Source organism: Manis pentadactyla, chromosome X, assembly GCF_030020395.1.
Source record: "Manis pentadactyla isolate mManPen7 chromosome X, mManPen7.hap1, whole genome shotgun sequence".
NCBI classification, from domain to species: domain Eukaryota; kingdom Metazoa; phylum Chordata; class Mammalia; order Pholidota; family Manidae; genus Manis; species Manis pentadactyla.
In genome coordinates, this window is record NC_080038.1 from 100,610,307 (window position 1) to 100,624,047 (window position 13,741).

Genomic DNA, 13,741 nt, shown 5'->3' on the forward strand with positions numbered 1-13,741 from the left:
TTGCATCAAAGTAAAAAGTTTCCAAAGCCAGAAAGAGAAAGACAAATACTGTATGATCTCATGTATACATGGAATCTTGAAAAAAATACAACTGGTGGTTGCCAGAGGTAGAGGTGGGGGTATTTGCAAAATAGATGAAGGGAGTCAAAGGTACAAACTTCCAGTTATAAGATAATTAAGTAATAGGGATGTAATGTACAATATGGTAGCTATAGTTAATAGTATTATATGAATATTTGAAAGCTTCTAAGAGAGTAAATCTTAAGGTACTCATCACAAGAAAAAACTTCTGTAATTATGCATGGCTACAGATGTTAACTAGACTTACAGTGATCATTTGGCAACATTTCCAAGTATAGAATCATTATGTTGTGCACCTGAAACTAATATAATGTATGTCAATTATACCTCAATTTAAAAAAGAGAGTGAAAATGTAATGTACAGGATAGAGAAAGTATTTGCAAGCTATATATCTGATAAGGGGTTAATATCCAAAATATACAAGGAACTCTTACAACTCAATATAAAAATAAAATTAAACAACCTGATCAAAAAATGGGCAAAAGACTTGAATAGACATTTTCCCAAAGAAGACATACAAATACCCACAGATATATGAAAAGGTGTTCAACTTCACTTCACTACCATTAGGGAAATGCAAATCAAAACCACAATGAGATATCATCTCACACCTGCTAGAATGGTTATTACCAGAAAGACAAAAGATAAGGATTGTTGGCCACGATGTGGAGAAAAGGGAACCCTGCACATTATTAGTGGGAACATAAATTTGTGCAACCATTATAAAAAACAGTGTGGAGATTACTCAAAAAATTAAAATAGAACTATCATATAATATAGCAATCCCACTTCTGGCTATATATACAAAGGAAATGAAATCAGATTTTTACATGGATATTTGCACTCTGATATTAATTTCTGCATTATTCATAATAGTCAAGATAAGAAAAAAACCTAAGTTCATTAATGGATGAATAGATAATGAAAATGTGGCTTACATATACAGTGGAATATCACTCGCCTTCAAAAAGAAGGAAATCTGGTCATTTGTGACAATATAGAGGAAACTGAAGAATACTACACTAAGTGAAATGTCACACAGAGAATGAAAAATACTGTATGATATTGCTTTTATGTGGAACCTAAGAAAGCCAAACTAATAGTAACAGAAAGTAGAATGATGGTTACCAGGAGTTGGACTGGGGAAGAAAGAAGATGATGCTGGTCAAAGGGTATACAAACTTTCAGTTATTAAGATGATTAAATTCGGGAGATCTAATATACAGCATGATGACTACAATTAGTAATATTGTACTGTATACTTGAAATTTGCTAGGAGAGTATATCTCAGGTGTTCTTACCATACACATACACAAAAATGGTAACTGTGTGTGGAGATGAATATGTTAATTAGCTTGATTGTGGTAATTATTTCACAGTGTATACATATACCACAATATCACATTGTATTCCTTAAATATACAGTATTCATTTGTCAATCATACTCAATTTAACTGGATAACTGTTTTTAATCCCACTCATATGAAATAGAGGAAAGAGATTCTATTTTTCCAAAAATAAAATAAAACTTCCATTCTTCATAAATGGTCTTTTAAAGCAAATCGAGTCATCTTTTGATGTCTAGGTATCTTGCACAGTCTCTGGGTCATTATTCTATTATTCTGAGTATGAGTGATTGTCCAGGAATGATGATTGAGAGTATCAAGAGTAGGAGTTATGTTTTTTTTAAAAAAACTCTCAATTAAACAAAATCCTTTCTTTAGTGCCATTTTCTTTCTTTCTTTCCTTTTTTAATGCCTGTTAAAGTCTCATTAGTCAAAGACCAAAACTAAGCCTGTAGTCTGAGGAAATCAGATTTATTGACTGAATCTATTGAGGATGTGGGCAGCTCCTTGATTAAAGGGAGGAAGAAAGCATCTTTTGTAAAGTTTGGGTTTCCACTGAAAGATTCTGAGGAGAGTCTAGGGAAGCCCTGATAAATTCTGGATCAGTTGGAATTATTCAGGCAGGATCTGGAGAAGCGGGGATTGACTACGGGCTGGGTACTGTCATGAGGTGAGGGTGGTTTAGTAATTGGGTGTCCCCAGTAATATATGGCAAGAGTAAAGCAGGTCTGGGGCACCGCTGGTAAGAAAGCAGCAGTCTCTCAGGAGGTGGGGGTTGTCATAGCATTTTACAACTGCTGCGTGACCTTGGGAAAACAGTGCTTTTCGCTAACTCTGCAGCCGGCCCTATCTGCCTGCTCTCCAAGTCTGATTAATGGTGGGGCTGCTGCTTATTCTCAGTCTAAACTGATTTTGCTTTCTTTCAGTCCTAGGCAAGTTTTGACTTTATATCTTAAACGTGGAGGACAACAGAACATTCTAGGCAACTGAGGATTGTTGCCAGTTGTGTTTTGATGAATTTAATCTAGCTCTGCTGTAACTGTGAAGTAACTACCCAAGGACAGCTAGCTCTTCCTCAGTCTCTAAACCTCAGTTGTTTTTAATCTGTAAAATAAACTGACACTATTTATCTCAGATGGTTATTATGAAAATCTCAATTTAATTTAGAATACCAAAATGATTTTTGAAGAGAAATTATTATTATTACTATTATTAACTAATTATAGGTTTTCTTGTCTAGAGCAGCTTACAGTTCAAGATACCATATTTGATTGAGGCTGGGAAGCTACAATATGCTCAGTAAATGAAGAGAGATAACAAATATGTCTTAGGAAGGCCTTAAAAATTTTAGGCAAAGGTCAAGGCTAAGACCCACGATGGAAGTGGGAAGGTGAACAGCAGAGTCACCACTCCTCCAAAAATGATCCTTTAGATAAGTGGTAATTAAGGCTCCCCCTAAATAAATTGTGCTGCTTTATGAAGTTTACTTTTCCATTGAAGCCTCCTCATTCTTACAAAATCTACATTTACATATAGGTATGATGAAATTTGAAACATTTAAATCAAAGGCAAGGTGATTGATCAGTTCCTTCTTCCAGGGGGATGAGGTAAGAGTGGGGAAAAAGAAAAGATGATATGTGTGTATGTAGTTTTTTTTCTTTTAGCCCAATTTTGGGAAAGCCAGAAAAGGTACGGGGCTTCAAGACACTGAAAAAGTATGGAGGGATGCTGCCAAAACAGAGCCCATTATTTTGCCTCTGGCTGCCTGGGACTTCAACAGTTTCCTCTATGCTTTGGGGACAAATCACATATTCACAGCTCCATATTTGTTTTAATTGGTGAGTTATTTAAAAGTTATTTTCGGTATTTAAGATTCACCTTATTTCAAGAATAAAATATTTTCACACTTGTATCACATTCCCTCCTTTGTTAAGAGCGGTTCTGTCATTCAAGGAGATAATGTTAAGGCAAAGGGATAGAAACAGAAGGTCAGAAAGCGGTGAAGGAGGAATGAAGAAATCAAAACTAAAATATACAAAGCTCATATTCATCTTGCAACCTTTCAGGAATTAAAATAAATGATATTATTTGCATTTTAAGAAGCTTGTCTTCAAAAATCTTAAGATAAATTTAGTAAGTTTTTCAGTTCAAGAATTATAAAAGGTTTTTTAAACTGTTTTATGGTATTGCCTGAGGGAAAAAACATTAGATATTGAAAGGAGATTTGTAAAGTGAGATTTATAATAAAAAATTACTCTCCACTGGGGCAAAGCTACTGCATTGAAATTCATGTATTTTCCTTTGACAATGAGAGGCAATTCACAACCCTGTAGGCAAAGCATAAAGACTATTATTTCTTGTTTAATAGGAATGACCCAATTTCTCTGGCATTTTTTATTAGCACTGTGGAATACATACTTCACTAGTGAATTCCCTGTTTTTATGATTCTCAAGCCTCCAGTAAGACTAATTAAAAGGAAGTTCTATAAAGGTATGGAACTGGACCTTCCTAGAATGCTCACAGCCCAAAGGTGACTCCTTTTCATGAACTCTCTTATCCTACAATGTAAGTCATTCACATTTTAATAGAGGGACAGAAATTAGGAAGTCCTGTGCAACTGATGGTTTCCATTAGGTCTCCTCCAAATAATTGATTTCTCTGAATAGACATGGTAGAGCTTGTAGAGAGCAGCTTGTTGCAATGACTTTAAGATGGTAGATAAGAATCACCATGCTTGCATAATTGCAGCTTATGCTACTGCACACACCAAATTCCCTTAACATCCCTACAAATGACATCTTTTAGGGTCCGTGGAAAAGCTACGATGTAGTTGTACAGGATAGGCTGGCAGTTGTGAATAGATACTACATTTGGATTCAGATTTCTTAAGGGCTCAGTCTCTTAGCAACATCAGAGACTTGGGAGGGCTATGCCAATTTCTGCCTAAAGGGATATAAAGAGTAATCTGTATGCACAGAGTGAAGTCTGAGTGCTTTGGCAATAGGTTGCAAGTTAAGGGATGTAAAGAACCATGGTGGTCAAAGTAACCCAGAGATCAAACAAATGAAAACTCCCAAATCCATGTCAGGATTTGATCAAATATGCTCATTAAGCTGCATGGGAACTGCTGAATACAGAGTTTGTACTTACTGTAGTCTGACTGACATTGATTCATCAAGCCTTTGGGAAATATCCAAGATTTTTCCCTAGGTAGGTTTTTTTTCTAAGTCCTCTATTCCTCTGGGGGCAATACTAAGAGAGAAAAAGTGGCAACACATACTTCTAGGATCAAGCTGCTGCCCAGGAAATGGAGAACCTAGTCAGGGAGGCGGGTCCTCCTGCCAGATTCAGTGCCTCTGTGGCAGCTTCTCCACAAGTCAACTGCTTGAGACCAATTTACACACATCCCCATTTTTTAGATCTACTTGGAAGTGCACTTTGGACATTCATGCACAACACAAGAGCCAGGATTCAAATAAAATATGAAGCAAATACAGCACTAGGAGGCGGAGCTATGCCTCCAGAAGGAAATTTTGTTTCTGGAAATGCCTTTGAGAGGAATTCTCTATTTAATATCTTCAGTGTTCTGTGGTCAGAACTGTTCCCTTTGGAGAAAATGTGTGGGCTGTGAAAAACTGCAGATCTTCTCTTGGTTGAACTAATGGTATGATTAGCAATTTTTTCAATGAAACTACCAGATTTGTTTGAATAGGCCACGCTGTGTAAAACTCTTGTATGCTTTGTTTCAAGGACATTGGCTTTGGAGGCTAGAGGACAGAATCTAGTAATTAACTCCTGTGTTAGCATAAATAACCTAGCCTAAAGGAATTCCTGCACCAACACAAGCTCCCAAAGAGATCACGGATCACACAATTAATATTACAAAATGGTCGACTGTTTGTTTATCTTGGCCAGGAATTCCTGCCTCTTTGTTTGCACTGTGAAGGTGTCTCTAGTTAGCTAGTAGGGGCTTTGTGAAATTTTCAAAACAACTTCCATGTTACTTTCCTCCACTGTAAATATTAGATACGTGCCCTTTTTACTAAAGGAGAATGTTAACAAAATCAAATAAACAAAGGCGTATTGCAAGTCCTGCAAGGTTGACTTGCTATAGCCCTTACTGTCTGGTTGGCTCATTTGGACTGAGTGGTTTGGACTAATATAGTGGTTTGGACTGGATTGAACAGTTTCACATATGTATGCTTTGTCTCCCACCACTGTAATCATTTGCTGCTAAAGAACAGCAGCAATGCCTAACTGTGCTTCTATAAAATGGTATAACCACTTCACAATATTGTTTGGCAGATTCTTTAAAAGTTAAACAATCCTGGAGGAAAAAAAAACAGTAGGTAAAAACTAAGGAACTTTGAAAAAAGTATGGGCTTTAGGTAATAACAATGTATTGATTTTAGTTCATTAATGGTGAACAAGTGTACCATAGTAACTTAAGATGTTAATAACAGGGAAAAGTGGGTATAGGGTACACAGGAAATCTCTATACTATCTACTACGCACTGATGTTTGTCCTCCCCGCACACACACAAAATTCATACTGGGGTTAGGTTAAAATCTTAACCCCTAATGTGATGGTATTAGGGGTGGGGCTTTAGGGAGGTAATCACACCATGAGAGAGAAGGCCTGTTGAATGGGATTAGTGCCCTTATGAAAGAGACTCCAGAGTCTTGCCTCTTCCACAATATGAGCACTGGTTAGGGTACTATAAGAAGATGGCCATCTATGATGAAGTGGGCCCTCACCAGCACTGAAATCTTCTAGCACCTTGATCTTGGACTTGCCTATCCCTGGAACTGTAGAAACAAAATCTTTGTTGTTTAAGCCATCCAGTCGATGGACTTTCTGTTATACTAGCCTGAGCAGACTAAGAGCATCTTCACAATTTTTCAGTAAATCTAAAATTATTCCAAAAAAAATAAAATTTGGTTTAAGAAGAGTTAAAAAAGAATTTAAAAAGTTAAATGTACACCTTCTATATAATTCAGTCACTCCATGTCTACGCATTTACCCAAGAAAAGAGGAAAGTGTGTGTATGCAAAGATGCATACATGAATGTTCATGGCAGCTTTATTTATAATAGCCCCCAAACAGGAAATAACCCAAATATCAATGGTGACTGGATATCCCAGTGTTTTTATTCATATAATGGAAAACTACTTTGAAAAAAAATGAACTATTGATACATATAACAAGATGGGATGAATCTTAAAATAATTATAAGTGGAATAATCCAAAGAGTACATATTGCATGATACTATTTATATAAAATAAAAATGCAAACTGACTTATAGTAACAGAAACATCAGTGTTATTTTGAAAGAAGAGCAGGAGGGAGGAATTACAAAGGGGTACCAAGAAATTTGTGCATGACTGATATACTTATTACCTTGATTATGGTGATGGTTTCATAGGTGTATACATACATCAATCAGCCCCTACAAATTGTATTCTTTGGATTGCCTGCTGTTTATTGTATGTCAGCTATACCCCAATATATCTGTTTATTTAAAAATATCCAGAAATATCCAGTCATGTCAAGGAAAAGGGAGACAATTATCTTAGGCTCATATAACTACCATCCTGGATCATAACACATAGCTCTGAGCCTTTTGGTAGTGGAAATTTTGCTGTTATATATCATTGTACCTACTACCTGTCTTCTGGGGACCAGTTTATTTCTCTGAAAAATAAATAGTGAGCCTTAAAGTCTTTTACAGGCAGATATATTGAGAATAATTCTAAACATGTATCTTCTGAAATAATTCAAATGAAATTCAATTGCATTAATTTATAAACCTTAACTTAAAATTGGCTAACAAAACATTAAAAGTTCAAATGGGAATTAATAGTTAAGAATTATTTGTAAGTAGTATATATCATACAATTCATCCATTTAAAATGTACAGTTCACTGTATTTTTAGTATATTCACAGGTACGTACAACTATTACCACAGTCAATGATAACATTTTCATCACCTCAAACAAGCGCCTCAGATTGTTTAATGGTTATAGGGTCTCCTCCTGGGCAATGAAAATTTTCTGTAACTAAATGGTAGTGATTGCATAACTTGTGAATGTACTAAATATCACTGAATTGTACACTTCAAAATAATGAATTTTATGTTAAATTGTATCCATCACAGCAAAAAAAAATACACCCACACACTTTAGTTTTACCTATATCCCTCCATCCCTCTAGCCCTAAGCAACCACTAAGGTACTACCTGTATCTATAGATATGCCTACTCTGGACATTTCATATAAATGAAATCATAAAATATGTGATCTTCTGTCACTGGCTTCTTTTATTGAGAATGTTTTCAAGGTTCATCCATGTTGTAGTGTGTATCAGTAGTTCATTCCTTTTCATCTATTTCTTTTTGTGGCTGAATAATAGTCTATTGTAGGACTATACCATATTTTATTTATCCATTCATCAGCGATGGGCATTTAGGATGTTCCCATGTTTTGTCTGTTATAAATAATGCTGCTATGAACATTTGCATACAAGTTTATGTGTAGGTGTATGTTTTGATTTTTCCTGGTTATATACCTATGAGGAGAATTGCTGATAATTCTGTTTAACCATTTGAGGAACTGCCACACTATTATTCAAGCTGGCTGCACCATTTTACACTCCTACCAGCAGTGTATCCAATTTCTCCACATCCTCACCAATACTTGTTATAATCTGACTTTTTGATTATAGACACCCTAGGGAGTATGAAGTGTTATCATGGGTTTTTAATTTGCATTTCTCTGATGACTATTGCTGTCAGGGACTATTTCATGTAGATTTTTCCTAGAAATATGCTTATATAGTCAGTATAGTGCATAGGCTCTCAGGGGGTTCATAGGCCCTCAAAGTTATGAACCCTTAGAGTGGGTTGGACACATGAAGTGAAACTGTCATGGTAGTTACTACAAATTATATTTAATCATAGTAAATTATATCAAATGTAATTTTTTCTTTTACACTGCTATATATTGAATAAGAAAAGTAAAATAATACATTTTAAGATTAGTTGCATTGCAATATTGGATTGGTTTCCACTACATAACTATTAACAAGGGTGGAGGGAGAAGGGTCCTAATTTCTATCAGAATGAGAAATGTACATTATATATCACCATCTGTGAAACCATCAATCCCATGGACTCTGGTAGGAGGAATGACTTATCCTTTATTTGTGCAAAAGTGATCACGCTGAACAGGATTAGAAAACCAACAGAGTAGAAAACCGTACCAGAGAGGTATCTGTCTAACAGGAGAGGAAAAAGGGGTGTAGGGAGGTACTAGCTGAAAAGTCACTTTCTGGGCGACTTGGAAATATGAACACTATTCAGCAAGTTACCTTGCTGAGTACTATTCTCGGTACTACTGCTATTGCAGTTTTACACCTATGAAATGAAAGTTATCCATTCCCAGGAAATAAATGAGCATTTGCCCAGTGGGCTGAGGAGTCACCTACAAAGTTTGAATCTTCATTGTGACTAGGTGGAGTTACAGTGACCTAAGTTTTGGAAACTCAAAGGAATTTGCTTAGGCAGCTTTGAAGGGGTCATTACACTGCATGGTATATTCTTAGAACTTGAGAAAAACCTCCTTAATATTGGAAGCTTACACATTTGCATTTCTTAAGGTAGCCAGCCTCATTCTTTTCACCAGATCAGCTTTTAGAAAATGGAATGATTTGGAGTTAAAATGAACATCCCAAGCAGAAGCTTTTCTAGTATGTTCCATTGCCTAACTACAAAGACACCAAAGAAAAAAAAACAATTCAATTTCTGTACCTTATTTCACCTTCTCTAATGTGACCTGCCAGTTCTTCAATAAACTTCTCCCCTTTCATCCAGTAGATCATTGGTCCAGACTCTCCACTGAATCCAAAGAATGCTTTGCAAGGGATGTTCAGAGGTTTACCTGAGAATGACAGAGGAAAAGAAATGAGCAAATGACTCCTGGTTATCACTGGGAGACAGAAAAGGATCATTTAACACCCCAAGGGAGATGCAGAAGTAACCAATTTTCAACACTTCTACTAATTATCTTATCACTGTACATGAGAAAAACTTAGTTACAAGGGTTTCTGGGAAATATTAAAATACAAGATATTATCAAAAATTTGAAAGTAAAGAAAGTTACTCACTTGTTACAACTGCTTGTTTTTACTGTCTTGCTCCTAAGAACTAATATGAATGAATCAAATGGAATGAATCCTTTTTATTTTTCTTTACTGAGACAATTAATTACTGCTTACTTGGACTTGCCTTTGACATTAACATTAATCAAAAGTATAAGTTAATTTTTGATTGGTGAGAAGAACATAGCCTATCTACTCTTATTAAGATTGCATGGACAAGGTACATGAAAAGATGTTCTACATTGTTAATCATCAAGGAAATGCAAATCAAAACCACAATGAAATATCACCTCACACCAGTTAGAATGGCCATTATCCAAAAGACAAGAAATAACAAATGTTGGCAAGGATACAGATAAATGGGAACCCTCCTACCCTGTTGGTGGGAATGTATATTGGTGCAACCACTGTAGAAAGCAGCATGGAGGTTCCTCAAAAAACTAAAAATAGAAATACCATTCAGTCCAGTAATTCCATTTCTAGAAATTTATCCAAAGAGAACAAAATCCCTGTTCAAAAAGACATATGCACCCCTGTGTTTATTGCCATACTATTTACAGTAGTGAAGGTATGGAAGCAACCTGAATGTCCATCAACAGATGAATGGATAAAGAAGATGTGGTACATGGTACACAATGGAATACTACTAAGTCATAAAAAGTAAAGAAACCCTCCCATTTGTAACAAAATGATTGGATCTATAGGGTATTATGCTAAGTGAAATAAGCTAGGCAGAGAAAGACAAGTACCATGATTACTCTTGTTTGTGGAATATAAAAACAAAACAAAACAGAAGGAACAAAACAGCAATAGACTCACAGACACTGAGAAGTGACTAGTGGTTATCGAGGGGGAGGGGTTGGATTGGGTAGGGAGGAGGGTCATGGGGACAGTACTACAACATCAAGAATACAGTTAATGATTCTGCAACATCTTTCTCTGTTGATAGTAACCGCACTAGAGGGAGTGAGGATTTAATAATATGGGTACCTGTTGAACCATTGTGTTGTACATTTAAAAAGTACATGTAGGGAAAACAGTCTGACCATATCTTCTATGTTCTTTGAGTTACTCACAGCACTTAAATAATGCTAGGCAACACCGCAGCACTTTTATTTATGCATCTTTGTGGTTATAGCTAAAAACTTTGTCCTAATTGTAAATTTATTATCAAACATATAAGCAATTATTTTTTGCCAGCATTGATTTTATTTTATAATTGCAAAATAGATCATTAAGGGAAAAATAGTATAAAGAGCACAATCTTGACATTCCTGACAAAGGAATCCCCAATTCATAAATTGTAATATAGCATATAATTTTCCATAACATGTAATTTTTGCCCTGGTTGGAGCACTAGATAAAGCTATTTCAAAAGTACTTTTTTTCCTCATAGAGTACATGGTAGACTTGTTCCCATGATTATTCTGAGATGTGAGTAAATTCTCAGTTCTGTTCTTAAAGTGATTCAAAACTTCCATGTTCTAAAAGTCCTTATTTCTGGGACCCTTTCTATTTACTCACCATAACTATCAGATGGCTTTCTTTCAGGACCATTTTCTCAAAGAAACAATTTTAATGGGAGTTAGGATCTACATTAAGACAGTGAAAATTAAGATAACCTCATAGATATGTGGATGCCAGTTGATATGTTGGGCTGAACTATAATAAGTGACTTGTATATTGGTCTTTTTATAGGACAAATTTATATCTCATCAGAATGACATGTCATGGACTTTGGAGTCATTCAATTATTGTCAAAATCTTTGATATCAGTAGTCTGTTATACATATCTAATGCAAATCTGAAACAAGGTAATATATTCATTGTTGCTTTGAACATGTGCTCTGTGATACAAGCTTGTGTAAAAACGAAAGATAGCCTTATATAGTGGAAAGTGTACTGGATAAGAGTTAGGAGATTTGGATTCTAGCTTTGGATCTCTCATGAAAAATCAGACTGTCTGGCCTGGGCAGACTACCTAACCTTTTATAAACTGATTTCTCATATATGTAACGAGGATGGTCCTAATATTTGGGAAACTCAGATAAGATAATGTCTACAAAAGTGCTGGGTAAATCTGAAAGTCCCATTTAAATTTAGCATGGCGCTGTTTTTCTTCTGAGGACTTGTCTTTCAAGAAGTTATATTTGAGGCATAATCTGATGTGGATAATTAGTAGATGAGTCTTCATTTTGACCTGGCCAATCTCATGTCCTTTTATTTAAGAGCTCCTATGGGGTGATATTCTTCTCTTATCAATGATCTATGAATATTTCCTGGATCCTACAGCAGATATGATTCAGCCAAGTGGGCCCTATGTTCTCTAAACCTGAACACAGCGTCTTTTTATTATTTTTACTATTCTTCATTCCCATGAAACTGAAGGTATTAAGGAATGTCAAACTTGATGGCAGAAAATCCAGAGACTGTGATAAACATCATTATAAGGAATCCCAGTTGTTAAAACTACCAGTATATACATTTATACATATAAATTCTGGTTGTCATTCCTTTGGGCTATGTCAAAAGAATATATGTAATATAATACCTCTTAGTGTTTCCTCGCATGTGGGTGCTCAGGCCTGGCTTGATTTTCAATGGAAAAAGACAATTATAGCAATGTATAAAAAGGTGCCTCCTTGAGGTGATCTATCAAAAATGACAGCATTTGCCCTTTCCTAGGCACTACACAGTGTGTACTGACTACTGCAGCAATTTCTCCTGGGAGTGGTTTTACTTTCCCATCAGACAGTTTCTTGTTAAATAAATACAAGAGACAGGTATTTCAGTGGTCTGGTTTCTACAGATACTGAATAGATATCCTGAAGCCTTCTGTCAATGGCCACAACAGGAAAATCATCCAACCGTCATATGGAATACTCTGAGGATAGTCCCAAAATGATTGGCTCTTATGCCAGATAGCGAGACTCAGTGTGTGCCAGGGTATCTTCTCTTCCAAAAGGTATAGGAAGGATCTCTGAATTGATTGGGCAAGTAACTTGAAACAGACATTTCTCTCCAAGCATTTCTAAAATCCAGCTTACATGCATGTGCACACTCCTACCAGTTGCAACTATTTGCTTCCATATTGTTTTGCCTCCTGACGTTATCAAAGTCATTCCTATGATATTGTGTACCCTACTAGTAGAGATGACCAATCACATTTGTATCTTACAGGAAACAGTAGAGTAGGTTGAGAACAATAAAACTAAAAAGAACTTTGAGTATCTCAGTGTTTTGTAGTACTCACAAGGTAATGGCTTTAGACATGACTCAAGTCCCTTTTAGGTTCAATCTCTATTACTAACAATTTGTCTATCACTTTCTTAAGTCTCGACAGTGAACAAAACATATGTCCATAAAAACACTTGCACACGGTGTTCATAGAAGCTTTTTCTGTAATAGCCCAAAACTTGAAACACTCCAGATGCCCATGAACAGGTGAAGTGATAAACTCTGGTACATTCACATTACAAAATATTAATCAGGTGTGAAAAAGGAATGAAGTACTGATAAACACAACATAGAAATTTTTGAGATTTCAAAGCAATTTTACTAAGTTAAAGAAGCCAGACAAAATATGACATGCTTTATTATTCTATTTATACAAAATTCTAGAAAGTTCAAATTAATCTATAGTTTCTTAAAAATTTACACATACATCTGCCATGCAATCCAGCCATTCCATGACAGCCTATGTACTTACAAAGACTTTTACATACATATCCAAATCAGTTTTATTTGTTCTTCTTAACTGAGGTATAATTGACATATAATACTGGTTTCAGGTGTACATGATTCCATATTTGTATATATTGCAAAATGATCACTACAGTAAGTCTAGTTAACATCTGTCACCATACATAGTTATACATTTTTTTCTTGTGATGAGGACTTTTAAGATCTACTCTCTTAGCAACTTTCAAAATTCAATACAGTATTAACTATAGTCACCATGCTGTACATTAAATTTCTATGAATTTTTTTTTATAACTGTAAATTCATACCTTTTGACCTCCTTCATCCAGTTCAACCACTCCTGAATTTCCACCTCTGGCAATCAACAATCTATGAGCTTTTATTTTTTGCTGGATACCACAGAGAGGTAAGATCATACAGTATTTGTCTTTCACTCAGCATTATGCCCTC

General features: G+C 35.5%; 1 protein-coding gene across 2 annotated transcripts in view; it reads right to left on the minus strand.

Moving 5' to 3' along the window:
• Positions 1-13,741, minus strand: part of IL1RAPL2 (interleukin 1 receptor accessory protein like 2) — a 565,994-nt gene that overhangs the window by 44,646 nt on the left and 507,607 nt on the right. For both annotated transcript variants that reach the window (XM_036924997.2, XM_057495438.1), the window contains exon 5: positions 9,240-9,369. In XM_036924997.2, coding sequence (XP_036780892.2) covers positions 9,240-9,369 — 130 coding nt within the window. The remainder of the gene's footprint in view (positions 1-9,239; positions 9,370-13,741) is intronic.